This window comes from Styela clava, chromosome 7, assembly GCF_964204865.1.
Source record: "Styela clava chromosome 7, kaStyClav1.hap1.2, whole genome shotgun sequence".
In the NCBI taxonomy this organism is placed as follows: domain Eukaryota; kingdom Metazoa; phylum Chordata; class Ascidiacea; order Stolidobranchia; family Styelidae; genus Styela; species Styela clava.
Window position 1 is genome coordinate 6,915,036 of NC_135256.1, and position 19,985 is coordinate 6,935,020.

The following is a 19,985-nucleotide window of genomic DNA, read 5'->3' on the forward strand; positions in this document are numbered from 1 at the left end:
TGTATTCCTCTTTATCTTTATAATACGATCTCGTTCAAGCATCCTTGTGGCAACTGACACAAACGGATCCGCAATAGAAAGTAAACAAGGAGAAAAGACTTGCAGTTTAGTACACAATACCCCAGTGCGCTCCATATTGGTACACACACTTCTAGAGCGCCGAAAAATTACTATTCGATTCGAATATTCGATTCGGAATGACCAGCCCTAATTTCTAGAGAAACTGTTATACTTTGGAGTAAGAAATTGTCCCGATTTGATAAAATATGGTAGGAAGATAAGATAAGATAAGACTGCAAGATTATATCTTAAGACAATATTAGTCAGAAGTAGATTATTAAAGGTCTATTGTTGCTCCAAGATAAAATATTTTTTTTAATAATAATATTTAAGTACTATTCGATAAGGTTATTTGCAAAAGATAGTTGGATTACGGTGTTCAAAATATTTTTATGTCAACTGTAATCGCCGTGCTTCAAGATGCCGAGAAGTCGGAGCAGTTCCATATCTAACATGGAAATTGAGGTAAGATTTTCGAATTTATTTAAAGCACCGTACGAAAATGAATACTGATATTCATATACGATTATGAGCCGTTTATCAGCGATGTGACATATTGTCTCGCCAAGTCAGTCGCCACGCACAGAGGCTTTTTATACCTGTTCTAGCACGATCGTAGGTAATAAATTATTACGTAACTTATGATCAAGTCAGCTATTTCTGATAATCCGTAAATAAAGTTTATCGAAAAATAAATACAAAATGAATCAGCAATAAATATTAAATATTGACGGAAACTACCAAAGTATTTTTAGAAAGAATTTACGACAATGCTACAGTGAATGATTAACTATTTTTGATTGCAATACAATTCAAAAGAAATATATCAAATACAAATGCATTACATTGACACTACGTTTCGCACAGCAAATATTTGAGTTCCGACTACGCCCTATGTCACGTGACACGTATTTGTCCCTGTCTAGCATTTTTGTATTGTTTAACATCGGCTTCCTTGACAGTTTGTGAATAATCAAAATTATGAATGAATAAAAATTATGAATATGATTCAATTAAACCATATAAGATAAGTTAATCCCATCGTTATGGGATGGCCTAGTAAGATATTCAAAAATATTATTTTTTTTGGAGCGAGGATGTGTTAGGCAAAATATTAGGTCATACGCACTGATTTTCGTGATGCAGAATTATCATTTGATGCCATCCTAATAACTCACTCTCATAGAAGATTATTAACATATGAAACGTATACACGATACCCCAAGTTATAAATTTATAATTATTGCAAGTAACTTTGCAAAACTTTAACTGACCATGTCTATTACTTGTCACAATTGTTCACTATTGACCATAACCCCAAAAATGTTGAAATATTTTTAGGAGCCGGTGACACGGAAACCCGGGCTGTTTGGCGGGGACAGCAGAAGGACATTTATGGTTATTTCTGGAATATTTGCCATAGTTGCAGTTCTTACACTTGTCATTGTCCTGCCTGTATACTACACTGTGATAGGTATGATTGATCAATTGTTACGAGTGGTTTTTTATTATTAGATTCGAATCGGACATACTCATGTAATTTTTTTTTATTACGTTGTGAAAATAATCGCACTTTTTTTTTAAATACTAGACCAATTGCTTCCCAGCGGTTAAAAATGTTGTTGTCGCTAGAAGGCTATTACTTTTATTTATTTCCAAATTTTTTATCTATGGATTTGTTTTTTACTTGGGAGTTTTTTGTGTGATGACGTCATCTAAGTTAATAACTGTGTACCGTGTGGCGGTTCTGCGATTGCATTTCAGCGATCTGGAGTCAGCGAAGTCGGGGCTGTTTTATAAGAAAGACCACGGATAATGTAAAAGACTTCATACTGAAATTTCGTTTTAGCTTTCGCGTGCATATATTTGTAAACTCCTCTCTTGTTAAGTTAGGAAACAAGATGCGATTATAAGATTTGTATTAGCTGAATTATGTGAAATAAAGTGACAAACGTCTAAATATTAAAAAAACTATAACATTTAGCAAATTTAAATATTTCAACATCTAAATCGTTTTGTATAACGAAGGTAAATATAGCGCATGTTGGTGCGGTGTACACAACACCCCATCAGATCAGTAGTCTGAAATAGACTGCAATAAATTGAAACGAAACTAATTATGTGGTATTAAATTAGGCAAACAGTCATTACCCATAACACGATAACGATAAAAATCTCGATGAATATAGGACTAACTTCAAGTTGTTTTATGACATCAAAAGTTTTAACCCCCTGGTAATATTAGGGTGACATCAAACTTTAATTCTTAACGTAAATATAATTGTATTTGAATATCCAGAAAGTTGCATATATACCAGTACATAGGGTCAGTCAAATACGTAAAACATTTTTATGAGTTAATATATATAGTTTTATATCGCTAATATCTACCACTCCCCAAATTTGGAAAATTCCCACTGAAGTGAAAGCTGGGGAACATAATATTGTAATCGAATTCAAGCACCAAGTAGAACTATCTTAAAATAAAATCCAAAAATTCAGAGTGAAAAACGGTATTTGAAAAGTATTTACTTGCGACACCGAAAATTTTTAAAATTGACAGGAAGGTTTAATTCAAAATTTGACTCAGTTACTAACAAAAGTTTAGACATTAGTCACAGTTTAAACTAGGACACTTATAGTGCAAGTATACCAAAACAGCAGTGTGAAAGTGACACGGAATGCAAGCAAAAATTGTTAAAAGAAAATCTACCGAATTTTTTACCAAATTGTGTTTGCGATTAAAATAAAAATGAAATAAAATAAACTTCAAACCCCCATGAAACTTTAAAAAGAAAATTAATTTTTCCATGTTCAAGTACTGCGAGTTTGAAATTAATTGTGGTCTAGTGGAGAACGCCTTTTTTCACAGTAACAATATATATAGCAAAACTATTCATGGGCCTACTTGGTGTCTACTAAGCCTACGCACTTCAAATATGAACTGAAAAATTGCAGAACCTGGTAAAGGAACGGAAAAACCTATCACGGAAAACCCTATTATTACCGAACCGCCTCCGACCGAAGAAACGACAACTGTTCCCATTGTAGAAGCAGAACGAGTCGATTGCTATCCCGATAATTCAACGGCAAACGAAGAAGATTGTGTTCAGAGGGGGTAACCATGAATATTTGTCATTCTGCATTCTTTTCTGCTTTTTGGCACGTGTCTGCAGTTTTGGTTTTATACGATACAACTAATAATATTTTTATCTGGAGTAATGTTATTTAGATTAGAGTGAAGGTAAAAACTAGGCCAAATAAATTACAGGACACCCATACCCTAATTTTACTACTTAATCTGAAAACCGTCTGAACGATGAATTTGGAACTAACAAAATTAATACGATAACATAATTTTGAATTTTCTGGGACCTGTACCTGACGTCTATTCAAACGCCACGAGGGCAATATTGTAATTCAGTTCTCAATTAAACCAACCGCTGAAATAGTTATTTTTAAATTAATATTTTGGTCTTGTTAGTTAGGTTATCGAGATAAATAATACCAATTCAGCTATGTATAGGGTTGCAATATAAATTCCACTTATTCAGATGCACTTGGTCACCAAGTGAAGAAAACGCGAACGCACCACCATGCGTTTATGCTGGTCCTAGAGCTTATATGACAGAGGGGGAAACTACTTCGACAGATTCTGCCATTACAACTGTGTTGGTAACGACAACAACATCTCGACGTGAAGTCAGAAATGCTGTAAAGTCAGCGCCAAATCATTTTGGAACACTTTTCCCCAAACTTACCGTTACTACAACATTTGTATCTGAAACAACTTTACGTGTAAAGGTGAATAGTTAGATTATTATGTTGCAAGATACTGTTTCGGATTCGATGAGTACTCATAGTGCGGGACATATATATTCTAACGCGAGAAATGCCAGTTGGACATATTCAAACATATAACGAACCACGGCCTCTCTTTTGGTTGCAATTACAGGTGGGACATGAAAACTCAACATATGTAGTTGACTACCCTATTTCATATCATAGTCATGGCATTGGTAATTGAAATCGACTATACGGGATTACGCAAGCCGTCGTCAAATGGTGAAGCGTCCCGTGCGATTTGACCCTGTGAGTACACACAAGGTGATTTCGTGTGAGCTTTCCCTGACACCCAAGACGTTACGTCAATCGTCGAGGCAAGTGCCTCAGTTTGGCTTTCATTCATTTTTGTTGCATTTCCAAACTAGATTGTGCCGGATGAAGAAAGATACGAAGTGCCGTTAGATCACCCAGCAAATATTGAAATGCCGAGTGACGCTTTGTTTTCAGTCGATCACGTGATTACAGACGGAAAATTTGGTGTCAAAGTGCAAAGAGTCTCGGATTCAAAAGTTATGTAAGTTGTATGACCAAATAAACAAATTATTTTCATTGTTCAAATTATCGGAAAAGGCCGGAGTATCATTAAGTCTTCAAACTATCTAAAAAAAAACTATTGTACGAATCCTTGTTTGTCCGAATAATACAGAAACTACTTCGGATACGCCGGAGATAAGATGTCTAATGATGGCATTTATCACTTGTTCAAACATTTGTTTAGAAATTGCATAACCCTCACCATCTCCTGAAAAACTAGGTTCTATTATCAATATGCCAATTATGGTAAGTCGAAAATTAACTGGATTTACGACAGGGCGTGTTGTTACTTGCGTGCTTCCTTATTGGGCCAGACACCTATTGTCAATATTGTTTACGATCAAATCTTCCCTGTAAGAGTAAACACATTAATATTTGAAGACGTTGACATTAATGCTTGAAACGTAGGACTGACCTGTGAATTTAAAAATTCCTTACGTTTGCTATTTTATCATTGCAACACAATCAAAACATCCACATAAAACGACATACTGTCGTTAGCCGTGAAAATTCATTTACGAAAATTATATAATTCCGCAGTTGAAGAATCACGCATCACAGTATTTTGCATTCAACAACAAGATGTTTGTGAATATAATTTCTGAATAGTACCGGTATTTCTATATATCCCGTAACAGAGACGCCCACGCCCGTAATTTTCCAGAACAATAGCTCAGGACCGCCAGCGTCATCTATTTTTTACTAGACTAATGGTGGTAATGAATGTCAGTCATTACTTATCGATTTTAATCGGTAAGTATGTTGATAGGTATTTGTCCGTATGTCTGTGTGTCTGTTAGATGCACGCGATATCTCACGAAAGCGAGATTGAATCTGCTCCAGATTTTGCATGTGCATTCATCTTATCTCGGACCAGAAGCCTATTGATTTTGGGCGAATTAAGTCGTATAATTAGCGAGTTATCAATCAATTATTGATATAGTATTCTAGATTTTTGTAAAGCGAGAGAATTTTGAGACCCGCCGAGTGTGTGTGTGCGATGCGCAGTGCGCAAGTTACAAAAGCGGATGAATCGAAACTGCAGTTTCTGTTTTGGGGGATCCCCTAACTATCGATCGATAAGTCTTCGGTTTCCAACCGATATTCTCGTTGTTCAATTGTTAAATTTCTGGTTCAGATTTGACACTTCTGTTGGAGAAATGATGTTCGCGGATCAATTTTTACAAATTTCAACTCGCGTGGCTTCTGAATATATCTATGGATTCGGCGAACATATGCATGAAACCTTCAAACATGATATGAATTGGAAAACTTATGGAATGTTCTCAAGAGATCAGGGGGTCGGGGTAAGAAGCTTCGTCCCAGATAAATTTCCTAACGATTATAGAGTATCCTAAGTTGTTTTAAATACGGTCAATTTTAAGAGTGTGTACATATGAAACCTCACACAAGAACAAACCGATTAAGGCCTTTTATTGCCTTGTTTGAAAACTTGATTTTGCGTTTTCGCATGTCGTATATTGACGTATATAGACGCTCGCTTTTCCCATGTGTAGACATTCTAACCCATTAAATTATATTTTGCATGCTTTTTTTTAATAAAGTTCCAACGTTATATAAACAGTAAATAGGTCGCATATACTTGCATTACTTATACAACCGCTTTTAAGTTAGCAACATACTTTACTTTATAAATAACTTTAATATTAACGGTCTTATTGAATAAATAAATAAAATGCAAGCAAGTATTCATAACTGTAACTTTTATCGAACGTTTCTTAACATATTTCCGGACGCAAGTGTCTTATAAACAAGTATTATATTTTTTAATTTACAACAATTGATGGTTTGCACCATTTGACCTATTTGGGGATAAATTTTCAGGTCATCTGCAAGGATTTTTCAAATTGAATTAGTTCGACTTCACTTCGTTATTTGAAATAAGCTTACATCAAAATTACCTAACTTTTTTGCAACAGTATAACAATATCCCGTTTTAATTTATAGCCGAATGTCAATCTTTATGGAGTTCATCCGTATTTCATGTGTATGGAAGGAGATGGAAACGCATATGGAGTATATTTTGTCAACAGTAACGCTATGGGTGAGTCTTCTTCTCGCAATTTTGCGACAAAACGTTAAATCACCGTCTTTTCATAACCACATTATGCATTTTATGATTTAGTACAAAGATTCACATTGCCTCTCTGAAATGTATTTTAGTCATTTCGTTTCAAACTCATTCAGGAGAGCATCGCCGCAGTAAAACCAAATCAGGTTATGTCACATTTGAGATCTTGAAAAAATCTAATTTGGGCAATAGTTTGGTTCTTACATTCAAACCTAAAAATGGGCATAAAGTATTACTTAGAATCAAAACCAAAACAGATATAACTCCTGGTCCTTTATTACAGGAGATCAAAAAAGTCCATTATTGAAAAGTGTGACATACGCTACATTGCAATAATGATTTGGTTTCTGCGGGACTAACTGCTTATCCTTTTTCTATGCTTTTGTGTCGGCGGATTTGTATGCATATAATGCAAGGATGCTGTGACAAGAGCAAATATAACTATCCTAAGTGATTCAAAGGTCTTGCTGCACACTAACACAAATATATTTTTGTAACGTTACGATTGACCAAGGTCAGACTTCTTCAGATATACATAGTTCAACATGCAACATTGGCTTTATTTCGGCGGATAATTTGTCAAATACATTTGCTTTCAGACGTTACACTCCAGCCAGCCCCGGCAATTACGTACAGGAGTATCGGTGGCGTAATGGACTTCTATATTTTTCTTGGGCCTTCGCCGGAGCAGGTCACCGATCAATACACATCCATAATAGGTCGACCTTACTTCCCACCATACTGGTCTCTCGGATTTCAGTTATGCAGATACGACTATGAAAATCTGGAAAATCTCACAAAAGTTGTTAACCGGAATTTGGGAAAGATTCCTTACGTAAGCAATTTGTTATATAGTAACTATAATGAGGCTTCATTTTGACTGTATTATTATTCACAAAATAATTTTTACAAATCCAATATTTTTATATGTTGATAACAATTGAAATGTATATATTCGTAGCATCTGGTGACTTATTTCACAAAACAGTCCTCAAACAGTCGTTAATGTGCGTCTCTCAGTGCGACCCTTGCAAAGTTACAAAATCAGAACGCGAAAATGGCTGGATTTCAATCGATTGCTCGCTTCTGTTGCTTGCTTTCATTTATGCCTATCCCATTTCAGGAGATTCAATACAGCGACATTGATTACATGGAACGACAACTTGATTTTACAATCGATAACGATTCATACTATGGACTTGAAGATTTTGTAAGAAATTTAAAAGAAGAAAATAAAATGAGGTGAGCAGTTAAGGCTAGAAACTTCATTTCCATAACACACTTTCAACTCGCACCATCTGTCTCTTTTTTTTTGAGTATATATCATCTTATGACTTTGCATACTATTAAAATTATTAGAATAGGTAAATATGATCCAATTTGATCTACACCTAATCAAAAATTATTAAATTCTAGATACATTATCATTCTTGATCCTGCTATAAGTGGAAATGAAACCGCTGGATCGTATCCTCCATTCGACAAAGGTGTGACAGACGACGTTTTTGTTAAGACACCCGAAGGTGAAATAGCCTGGGGTAAAGTTTGGCCCGATTATCCAGGAGTAGAAGTTGACGAATCGCAAGACTGGGACTATCAAACTCAGGTGTCTTATCATTCATTTCATTTTTGTATTAATCAAGCAATTATCTCGAAAGTAGAAATTAAAATTACTAATTATTTTAAATATGGACGTAATTATCAAAAACTGGTATTACCTAAACAATAAAGCCCAAATAAAACTGACTTTTTGATTCAGTTTTTAACATGAGTGTACAAAATGTTAGTGAAATATGTCCAAGTGAAAAAATCGGCGAGTGGAAGCTCAAAAATCCAAGTTATACATCCCTGTTGACCTATTACTTATTAGCCATAGTTACGGATATTAACAAACCCGTCAGGATAATCAGGAGTCATTTTGTATCGTTGTTTCATTGCAAAAATCAAAGAAATAATTTTCTTCTGATCTTATTCATCTGATTTGTTTTTTGTTATAAAATACAAAGTAGGCCTATGGATTTTGTTAAATTGTTGTAGTTCTCTGCATGTACCGGACCAATCGATTTATCATATATAGTATCATTTTACTAGGAACGAAACTGTCTTATTCATTAATTCTATTTCTACTAAAAAATATGATAATAAGAGCTGAAAATATTTTCTAAATCTAGAACTATCGTGCATTCGCTGCTTTCCCTGACTTCAATTTGGATTCAACAGCCGAATGGTGGAAAGATTTGACGGTTGATTTCCACGACAAAATTCCTTTTGATGGACTTTGGATTGTAAGTTGATGAATTTCATGTCTGATATCAATTGCCTCCTTCATGTTTTAACTAAACGCGATCAGATTTTTCCTCCATTTTTGTTATATTTTTACCCTTTTAATGATCTGTTCATTATACAATACACTATATTAGAAGACAAAGAAACCTATATTAGTCATGTAGTGTATTGACGTGGGCCTCTCGGTCGCCGGTTGCTGTTGTTGTAAAGTTACTGTGTTATGAGAAAGCCATACTCCGCAACTACTGAAACAATCAATTTCACATTTCCATCACTTGAAGATTGAAGGCTGTTACTTTCACTTTACAAATTGACAAAGCCCAGGAATTTTACTCAAAATTTTGCTGATTTTTTTAAATAATTTGAAAACTTTCATCTAACTTTACATGACATCTGGTACTATTCGTTCAACATGGAGTTGGAATTTTGCATACATGAGTCAACCATTTGAAAAGGGTGTCCATCTATATATTTGCACATTGCTTCATTGCTCTCTTGTATTTAGGACATGAACGAACCAGCGTCTTTTGTTCACGGATCGCCTGACGGATGTCCAGATGATAGTGCATTAGATTATCCTCCATATGTTCCACGTGAGTAAGAGTATCATTGAAACAATCCCCATTCGATACCTCATTCTAAAATTCCCAAACTTGTAGTTGTTATAACACTGAATAAGCATTATAATATCAAAATAGATCTTGCAAGTGGGAATGTTTACGACAAAACGTTATGCATGAGAAATAAGCAGCGACATCCAACTACTGGAACAGAAACGGATCATTACAATGTTCACAGTCTTTATGGAAAAAGTCAAGGACCTCCGACTGTTGATGCTTGCAGGTCTGAAGCAAAACTATGCTTGATTTTAAATGGTGGGGCGCGCCCCCACAATGGGGCGTAGACAATTTTTTTAAGAGGCCCAAAGCTAATCAAAAATAGAAACATTTGTTAGACTTGATTTTGACCGCCTTATTTCGAATATTTACGTTCCCTCCACGTACTTTCAAAGTGTTATTTTTTTTAACAAAACATACTTTCGCCACACTAACTTTTATTTGTAGCTTATTGTTAGCTGTTTACTTTTGAAGTGGGGCGCAAGACTTGATAATCCTAAATTGAGGGCGGGGCTTTATTCACTGTAAATCACCGTAAAAATTTATAGGATATTGTTTGCGCACAGCTATCAAGGCATAGTTTGCTTTTACTAATATTTAGTATCGGCTCAGCAGAACAGCAAAATTGATTTAAATAATCTTAGTGGTACGTTTTAAAATCCTACATTTATTCATCCAATAAAATCAAAATATTAATCATCAAAAAATAATCCAGTGGCGGCGCGTCAATAGGGCCAACTGGGGCAATGCCCCGGTTGTTTTTTCGGTATAATGAAAAATATTCGAAAAATACCTCAATATCGGTTGCATAGACTGTCTACACTAGCCATATTCTCCCGACATGGTTCATTTTTCGCTCGCAAAGCCTTCGCCGAACGTCGACAGGGCGACGCCGATTTCGCCGATTGTATATCGTATTCTCTCTTTTATCTTCCACTCGCCCCGTTTGTCTCGTTTGTTTTCTGTTTCTTTTACTAAATCATCAGGGCCGATCGGGGGCTAGCCCCGAAATTATGACGACACAATGCCGACGTTTCTTACAACAACGTGTTGACATATTCACGCATTTCTTGACGTTCGTTGGTTGCTTGAAGAGTTGATAGTTTCCTCGCCTTCGTTTTTGTCGCTTGTTTCGCTATTTGAATCAGTTAGAGACCTTTAGTCCATTTGCTTTCGATTTTCCACATTCCTTTTGAGCTCCTCACTTCTTTCCGGCTTCGCATTTCTTAGCCTTAGACCTCATAATGAATAAGGTTGATGCACTACTTCGCACTCCGTTTTCGCAGCTGCTGCTGGAACAAAAATTAGAGGTACAACGTCTTGGGCCTTATCAACCAAAAAATTGTTCACTGGAACAATCCCATGACTGAGGAAAGCGTCGGCGTACATTCTGCGCAGAAACTTGGTATAAAAAACACAAATGGTTGTGTTACAGCGAGGACAAAAATGCACTTTTTTGTTTTTATTGCCTACTTTTTGCTACCGCCCGTGACTCACGTTGGTGTAAATTTGGTTTTAGAGATCTTAAACATCTTTCCGAGCGTGCCAAGGATCATCAATCTTCTATGGAGCATCTGGACAATGCAGTAAAATACCGAACGTTCGGAAATGTTAATATTGCAGCACAGTTGGATGAAGGACGCGCGGTTTCTATTCGTCGGCACAACCAAAACGTCGAGAAAAACCGCCATGTTCTCGGTCGATTGATAGGATGTTTTGAAGTTCATTGGTTGTCACGAGCTGTCCCTCCGTGGGCACGATGAACGGGCTGGCTCTTCTAATAGAGGGGTATTTTTGGATATGGTGGAAGGTTCCTTTACATTTGAACACACGTACATTTGAACCCATGACAATTGCACCTGTATGCTATGGTACCTATGAATTTTTTTTTTGTTTTACGGATAGTTGAACCCATACTAACCCTAACCCATGGGTTTTAGCACCCGCATATAGATTGAACCCGTGGATATACACATGGGTTCAAATGTACGTGGGTTCAAATGTACGGTCACCATGGTGGAATACACCGCATCCCTAGATACAGTATTGAGAGATCATCTTGATGCCGCAACTGTTTCGAAAGGGACATCTAAGAATATCTAAAATGATTTGCTCGACTCAATGTATAAAATTTATTTACAACATTTGGCTCTGGAAATTGAGAATTGCCAGTTCCTTTTGATTCAGTCTGACGAGACAACTGACATCACGTGCGTTTCCCAACTGGCTGTGATTTTTCGGTTTGTGAAAGATGGTAAACCTACCGAGAGATTTCACAGCTTTGTACCAATCGTTGATCGCACGGCTTGCGGGATATCGGCTGTACTGAAAGAAGTGTTACAGCCTTACAACGCGAAGTCAAAATTGATAGCTCAAACTTATGACGGCGCGGCAGTCATGAGTGGGTCGAAACATGGTGTTCAAGTTTATATAAAAGAAGATTTTCCTCATGCGCATTTTTTACATTGTTATGCACACTAATATAACCTCGTTATTAAAAATATGTGTCTTGATACCCCTCTCGTCCGTATATTTTTTGCAAATGTTTCGGGGTTTCCTTCATTTTTTTCCGTTTCGCCGAAGCGCTCTGACCTCCTTCGCCAGATATGTAGCCGCCGTCTCCCAGCTTGTGCACCAACACGTTGGAACTTCCAATCACGCGTGGTGCAGGGCGTGTCCGAAATTAGGTCTGAGATCATTGAGCGTTTCAATGGCAATCAGAGCTCTCCGGTTTGGGACGAACGCTCTGTGAGGGAGGCGGCAGGTCTAAAGCGTCTGCTAGAAGATGGTGAGTTTCCATTTTTTCTCGCTTTTTTCTCCACAATATTCTATCACGTGGATGTATTATACGGCGCATTGCAGTCAAGGCTGATGGATGGAGCGTCTGTGCAGTCGTGTATTTCAGACTTCTGCGATGCTGTATCTCGTATCCGGGAAATGGAGTGCTTCTTTACGCCGCGGGCAAACAACGCAGCGTTTGATTTTGTCTGTAAAGGAATGCTGTGACATTCTGGTGAATCAAATAGGCGATCGTCTGCGCACTGAACACCTTGCCGCGTTCTCTTTGATGAACCCCAAAATTTTTTCAAAATTTGCACGTCAATTTCCCATCCATTTGTTGGCTACTGTCTCCAAATTTTACCTCATGATAAACGTGGGTAAATTGGAAAATGAATTGCGATGTATATACACCAATCAAACTTTTTTGAACATCACATCAACTTGCGCGCTCTATGGGTTCCTCATAGATAACACTCTAGTAACTACCTTTGCGGCGTCTGCAAAATTTCTGGACGATTAAATTTCTTGGCTGTTTTATCCATTCACAGAGACGTTATTTCTGGGATGCATGACTTTAATCAGCGCGTTATTGAGCATTTTGCTTCCAAGAAACCTCGGCGTGTTGCATATATGTTCAAGCAGTAGAAGTCTAGCAGCATATATATCTATGAGTGAGCGACGCATGTCCTTATCTTTGCATTAACTTTCCTTTCTTTATAGTAACGTTTTAAACCTTATTTTAGGTTTTGTCTGCTTTCCCGAAGTTTCTGTTAATATGTCATTGTATTTATCTGGGTAAATATTGCCTTTCCTTTTGAAAGAGGTTTCAAAATAAACTATGTCTATATTTATTAATCCCTTGACTTGAACCGGTTTTAAAGACACTTTCTTATCGTTAAAAATTGTCGCTTTTGCCGATTGGTTGTTACCGATGGAATGGTTTTTATACTCATAAAATGATGGGAGAACTTACAGCGCTCATACTGTCCCCGTAGATGGGGGTGACTTGGTCCCGCAGTAGCTTGCCCCGGTTGTCAAAATGACCACGCGCCGCCACTGAAATAATCCATTAATTTTAAGAGCATCAACTGGAGAAAGGTGTATGGTAATATCAAGATCTACGTATCCAGGAAGTGGGAAGCACGTTGGTCATTGGTTGGGAGATAACGCGAGTATATGGGAACATCTACGAACTTCAATCATTGGTAATATTACATCTCCAGACTTCGAGAATAGCTAGAAACTCGTGCATTTGAGGAACTAGTTAGATAAACACTATAGTCTCAATCTATAACATTGATGTACAGTGAAGTATGTGACGAGAAACATTTCCTTATGTTTCCCACGCATGCCAGACTTAAATTTTCAAAATTAATATAAATGTAAAAATGTAATGAAACAATCAGGTACAAATATTTTAACAGGTATAATGGAATTCAACTTATTTGGTATACCATATATTGGTGCCGATGTCTGCGGTTTTTTTGTTGATACAACAGAAAGTTTATGTCGCAGATGGATGCAAGTTGGTGCTTTTTATCCGTTTGATAGAAATCATAATGGTAAAGGATGGGCTGATCAAGATCCTGGATATTTTGGGGAACAGTGAGTACATTCTAAATCTGGCAATAAATTTACTAGGCTGCGATTACTCGATTGATTTAAAATCGAAATATATTTATGACTTGACCTCGCCAATAAAGCACACTGTAATTTGTATCCGACTACAAGGCTCGGATGTAAGTTGCCATCATGTTTTATATCGGAAATGGAATTTTGTAATATTTGCCAGTCTAAGAAATTCGTGGATGTTTAAATGAAATTTTTATATTGAAACAATATCCTTAAAAAACAAATTGAAGGCTAAGAAGATTCGTGCTTTATATATTTAGGAATTTCAGTTATGGAATAAGGGTGAAACTGAACGTTGGGTAATTTATATTGGTTTCATACTGGGCACCAGATGCCAGGTAATTACCAACAATTACTCCACAATGAATTGACTAGTGACTATTCACTATAGCAGGGGTGGCCAACACGTCGATCGCGATCGACCGGTCGATCGCCACGTCTCAAGTAGTCGATCGCGTCTGATGTTGAGTAATTTTAATAACATACCCCAAAAAATTGCCTTGAACCAATTCCATACAGCGTCTGTTGTGTACTTTAAAACAGAAAGAATATAGTACTGTACATGCGCAAAATACGATATACACATGCATTAATTGGGTATGAACAAGCCCGATGAAGCATATTATTATGTGACCCATGCAAGTTTCGCTACTGCCAAGTTTTAGGAATGAACGTACTGAATACCCTCTGTCGTGACTGACCAACGATCCTACAACAATTTCTGCACTGTGCGAAAGTTATTGTCTCACTCCAGGAGTAGTGTGATAAATTTTATTCGCAACGGTAGCAGTGGCATCAGAATGCCCACTTTTTTCTCTAATTCCAGGCGACCAAAGAATTGTAAATTAGATACTGAAGTTTGAAATGTATTATATATGGTTTAAGAATATTATTTATTCGATGTTAAAATAATACATGGATACTTTTGAAGGTTTTTTGAGAAATTGAAAACACTTAGGCAGACCCCAGATCTGAATTGTGTGCTTTGGATAAATCTAAAATGAATGATGAAACATTTACTCCATTACATAATCAAGTTAATAAATTGAATGGGGCATAAAGATGCAAATTTTTGTGGCAATTTTATTGAGAACGCGACCGCAGAGCCGAGCTTATTGGCAGCGGTGGAATTTTTGTATGCGTGTATGCAGTTATCTGCGTATCAGTATTCATTCATTTTTGTTTATGACCTTATTACCGATCAGTCGATCGCGAGCTTTTTTGAAGAATTTAGTCGATCGCGGTCGAAAGCAGGTTGGCCACCCCTGCACCATAGTAATATAGAAGCTAGGATATTTCACAGGTTACCATGTCTTGTAACAGCCGCGCGACTGGGACATTGCTGTAAGAAACTATAAATACACGTAACTATACGCGTAACAATTTTCTTCAAGCTCATATTTCGCTATTTTTCAGATTTTTAGTTGATTCGAAGAAAGTGCTGGATGTTCGATACACGTTATTGCCGTATTTATATACTTTGTTCTATGAAGCACAAAGAACCGGTGCAACTGTTGTCAGACCAATGATGAACCAGTGAGTTTCAAAATTCGTTCAATGCATTCTTTTCATTTATACCTAAAAAAAAATTTAGTGTATCTACTTGGAAGAATAAATGAATTACTATTTTAGAAATTACACGTGAAATATTTTTCTCTCATTGTGGAGATAAATGATGAAAGGGGTGACAATGAATGTACCTTGAGCATTGTAATTCCCATTGGGCTGTCAATTGGGCTGTAGGTTTTATGTCAGATGCTGAAGAAATAAAATATTGACCGGCTGACTGATTACGGACTGAAAGGCAATTCTATACATACTTGCGATAGTTTGGTACACCCGGTGCTGGATGATTAGCATGTTTTGACACATTATATGAAAGTACTATTACTAGACTTCAACAATAATAAAAACGTTGAAAACGATTTTTTGGTAATTTCTAGATTTCCCAACGATATAAATACATATACTGCGGACGGGCAATTCATGTGGGGATCAGCTCTTCTCATCACACCCGTACTTACAGAGGCGACTACATCAGTTGATGGATATTTTCCAGCGGGGAGATGGTTTGATTATTACACGTGAGTTTCATCCCTTTGTAGTTTCTTAATGGCTCGTTGTTTAACAAAGATTAGTTTGTATTATGTTCTTATGTTCTCCAGCATAGCAATGTTTAAACTATCGTAATTTTTTTCAACTGCAGCGGAGCGGAAATGGCAGAAACTGGCAAAATGTTAACTTTGAATGCGCCCTTCGATCACATCAATCTGCATGTGTACGGTGGAAATATCATTCCAACACAGGAACCTGCTTTGACAACATTCTACAGGTAAGTGGATGTATTGTATTTTAATCGACCGTGAGTTTTTTAAATTACATCTTAAGCTATTAATATGTCTTATTTTGCAAAAATTTTGGAGTTTTTGTTCATTATGTTTTATTAATTACAAAATAACATTTGATTTTTGCAATCATACATATGTTCGTACAGATCATACCAAATGAACATTTAATCATGAAAGAATGAATTGATGTTATATAGTATAATGATTCACTACATCGAAGACTCAAATACAAACCCACTACAATTCACAGTTTGAGACGTTATCAAAATATAATGACAAACATTTATTTCATGCCATGCTATGTTTTGTTTCAGTCGTCAGAATCCGTTCGGATTAATTGTTGTGTTGAATGAGAACGGAAGAGCCACTGGTGAATTATTCTGGGATGATGGAACATCGATTGATACAATAGCCAATATGAAATATACTTTGATTGAATTCGCATGTGAATCGGTGGGTTGAAACTGAATATATTACCAAGTGTATGGGTAATTGTCGAATTAAAACTATATTTCATGTATCAATTTTGTTATATTGTATATGTATTTACAAATCCCCCAAACTATATCATGTTATCGATATACTTTCCTAAAATGCACTCTAAATTCTACAGTTGTGTAATCAAATAATTGCTTAACTATCTAATAAATGCGTAAGTAAAAGCAAAATAACTCATAGCTGAAAAATATTTTTTCACAATTTAAATTTTTGAAATTATTAGATGACTACGTCCAGTCGTGTTCAAAGATTAATTGCAATCAGTATGAAAAATGTTACAGTGATGAGAAGTAAATAATATACAAAGTAATAATCATAATTATTTAATAAATCACAGTATTTATGTCTATATGTGTTACAAGAAACGAGTCTTTGTCTTCAGAGTTCATTAACAAGCCAAATTGTGCATTCAAACACCACCGCCGAAGATATGACATTAGGAAGTATTCGGGTCCTGGGCGTATCTGAGTTTACAACAAAAGTTTTACTGAACGGAAACAGTCACCATAATTTTACATACAATGGGTTGACAAAAGAGGTGAGAAAAGAATTAACCTTCAATTCGTGAAATATAAAATAAAATAAAAAATTATTATGAAGGGTTTTAAAACGATAATTGACAAAACATTCGTTTATAAATCATTAAATAACATATTGAAATACTTTGGCACATTGCATTTCAGTTGCAAATCACTGGTTTGATGGTTGACTTGAAAACGGCGTTTGAAATTGTTTGGGAATCAACAATGGTTGAAGAATCGGAACGAATAGATTGCTATCCGGATAACTCGGCTGCGACACAGGAACAATGTTGGGAAAGGAGGTAAAAAAATTTACTTTTTTATTTGACGTGGAATAATATGATTCAATACCCAATTGGGTACTCACGTAGTGTGTGTACCAGATTAGGGTTGGGCCGTAATTTCACTCCGATTTTTTTTATTTTAGCTTTATTATGACTTGGGGGACTGTCTGTGTTAGCTAAGTGGATATCCCCCACCCCTTGGTTTCAGTCCCTTCACACAACTTGATGAAAAATAATCGAGCAAAACTAGTTACCTCCATATTGGTACACATACTACTGAAGCGCCCTTAATTGTATTGGTATTTTTTATTCTTTAAATTTTCCTTATTAATGTTATTGCAATCATTTGAATTAACGAATATTTTCAACAACTTCCAGGTGCATGTGGTCACCAGGAACGCATCCCGATTCTCCAAAATGCTTTTATAACGGGCCTCGAGCTTTTGTGATTGACGGTGATACCAATGAAACACCCAGCAAGATTTCCAGTACATTAATTTCATCGGGTGCTTCATTAAATCACTTTGGTACGTTGTACGCAAAATTGAACGTTCAAACAACATATATTTCTGGCACAACATTAAGAGTAAAGGTATGATGTTGTTTATTTATTCAAAAATAATAACTAGGAGTAAGTAAGTAATCGGTTACAAATAATTTGTTTGGATAGAATATAACCGTATTAAATATCAAAGTTCGCATATCAAATATTTATTGAAAACAGGACTGGATTAACCGAAAGATGATGGTAATTTCCAATTTCAATCATACAAACTGGATTCGATAAATTTCTATTGGATGAATGAATATCAATGTTTTTATTCTGAATTTATATTCAGTTATATTCTCACATTTCTCCTTTTTTCATAATACATAGAATTAGTGTTGCTAGAAAACCGTTTTGGTTGAATAATTTATACTTCATGAATTGTGTGACTAAAAAAACTTTTCATTCAGATTTATCCAGATGAAACTAGATATGAGGTTCCTATGGAGCATCCTCCAAATATTGATAGTCCATCAGATTCTTTGTATTCTGTCGAGCATTCATATGACGGTGGAAGGTTTGGTGTTAAAGTTCAACGTACATCAGAAAAAAGAGTAATGTAAGTTTTTATCATAACGGGATGGAAATCATAAATTGTTCATATATATAAATCATTGAGCGACAATAAATATAAGAATCCCACACAAAAAGTTAGTGTCGCCCGTGGAATTACACAATTTGAAAAAGTCCTTTGTGTACAATTTGTATTAAACCAAAGGTACTCCCGTGGTATGTGAACCAAGATGGCGGACACCGGAACGTAGAATATGTATCAGGTTAGGGTTTGGCCATAATTTCAGGTACAAATACTACGGGAGTCACTTAGCTAGTCCCTGAACTCGTAATAAAACTAAAATAGGGAAAATTGGAATAAAATCATGGTCTAACCCTAACCTGGTACACATACTAAGTTCCGGTGTCCGCCATTTTGATTCACATACTAAGGGAGTGCCAAACCAAATTGAACTAAAGCTTTATCAATGTGTATTTATATCACTTTCAGTTTTGACACTTCTGTTGGAGAAATGATGTTTGCGGATCAATTTTTACAAATTTCAACTCGCGTGGCTTCTGAATATATCTATGGATTCGGGGAACATATGCATGAAAGCTTCAAACATGATATGAATTGGAAAACTTATGGAATGTTCTCAAGAGATCAGGGGGTCGGGGTAAGAAGCTTCGTCCCAGATATATTTCCTAACGATTATAGAGTATCCTAAGTTGTTTGAAATACGGTCAATTTTAAGAGTGTGTACATATGAAACCTCACACAAGAACAAACCGATTAAGGCCTTTTATTGCCTTGTTTGAAAACTTGATTTTGCGTTTTCGCATGTCGTATATTGACGTATATAGACGCTCGCTTTTCCCATGTGTAGACATTCTAACCCATTAAATTATATTTTGCATGCTTTTTTTTAATAAAGTTCCAACGTTATATAAACAGTAAATAGGTCGCATACGAGGTATACTTGCATTACTTATACAACCGCTTTTAAGTTAGCAACATACTTTACTTTATAAATAACTTTAATATTAACGGTCTTATTGAATAAATAAATAAAATGCAAGCAAGTATTCATAACTGTAACTTTTATCGAACGTTTCTTAACATATTTCCGGACGCAAGTGTCTTATAAACAAGTATTATATTTTTTAATTTACAACAATTGATGGTTTGCACCATATGACCTATTTGGGGATAAATTTCCAGGTCATCTGCAAGGATTTTTCAAATTGAATTAGTTCGACTTCACTTCGTTATTTGAAATAAGCTTACATCAAAATTACCTAACTTTTTTGCAACAGTATAACAATATCCCGTTTTAATTTATAGCCGAATGTCAATCTTTATGGAGTTCATCCGTATTTCATGTGTATGGAAGGAGATGGAAACGCATATGGAGTATATTTTGTCAACAGTAACGCTATGGGT

At 35.9% G+C, this 19,985-nt stretch overlaps 1 protein-coding gene across 1 annotated transcript in view; it reads left to right on the forward strand.

Moving 5' to 3' along the window:
- Positions 1 to 388: 388 nt before the first annotated feature.
- LOC120328284 (maltase-glucoamylase-like) overlaps positions 389 to 19,985 on the forward strand; it is a 46,068-nt gene continuing 26,471 nt past the window's right edge. The window contains exons 1-25 of the mRNA XM_078114422.1: positions 389 to 525; positions 1,402 to 1,534; positions 3,019 to 3,178; positions 3,615 to 3,864; positions 4,272 to 4,420; positions 5,579 to 5,747; positions 6,409 to 6,505; positions 7,132 to 7,367; positions 7,656 to 7,774; positions 7,949 to 8,138; positions 8,704 to 8,817; positions 9,324 to 9,411; positions 9,517 to 9,661; positions 13,297 to 13,421; positions 13,641 to 13,821; positions 15,265 to 15,384; positions 15,792 to 15,932; positions 16,055 to 16,180; positions 16,511 to 16,649; positions 17,077 to 17,232; positions 17,378 to 17,517; positions 17,878 to 18,091; positions 18,457 to 18,605; positions 19,050 to 19,218; positions 19,887 to 19,983. Of these exons, the coding sequence (XP_077970548.1) occupies positions 481 to 525; positions 1,402 to 1,534; positions 3,019 to 3,178; positions 3,615 to 3,864; positions 4,272 to 4,420; positions 5,579 to 5,747; positions 6,409 to 6,505; positions 7,132 to 7,367; positions 7,656 to 7,774; positions 7,949 to 8,138; positions 8,704 to 8,817; positions 9,324 to 9,411; positions 9,517 to 9,661; positions 13,297 to 13,421; positions 13,641 to 13,821; positions 15,265 to 15,384; positions 15,792 to 15,932; positions 16,055 to 16,180; positions 16,511 to 16,649; positions 17,077 to 17,232; positions 17,378 to 17,517; positions 17,878 to 18,091; positions 18,457 to 18,605; positions 19,050 to 19,218; positions 19,887 to 19,983 (3,652 nt within the window). The 5' untranslated portion in view covers positions 389 to 480. The remainder of the gene's footprint in view (positions 526 to 1,401; positions 1,535 to 3,018; positions 3,179 to 3,614; positions 3,865 to 4,271; positions 4,421 to 5,578; positions 5,748 to 6,408; positions 6,506 to 7,131; positions 7,368 to 7,655; positions 7,775 to 7,948; positions 8,139 to 8,703; positions 8,818 to 9,323; positions 9,412 to 9,516; positions 9,662 to 13,296; positions 13,422 to 13,640; positions 13,822 to 15,264; positions 15,385 to 15,791; positions 15,933 to 16,054; positions 16,181 to 16,510; positions 16,650 to 17,076; positions 17,233 to 17,377; positions 17,518 to 17,877; positions 18,092 to 18,456; positions 18,606 to 19,049; positions 19,219 to 19,886; positions 19,984 to 19,985) is intronic.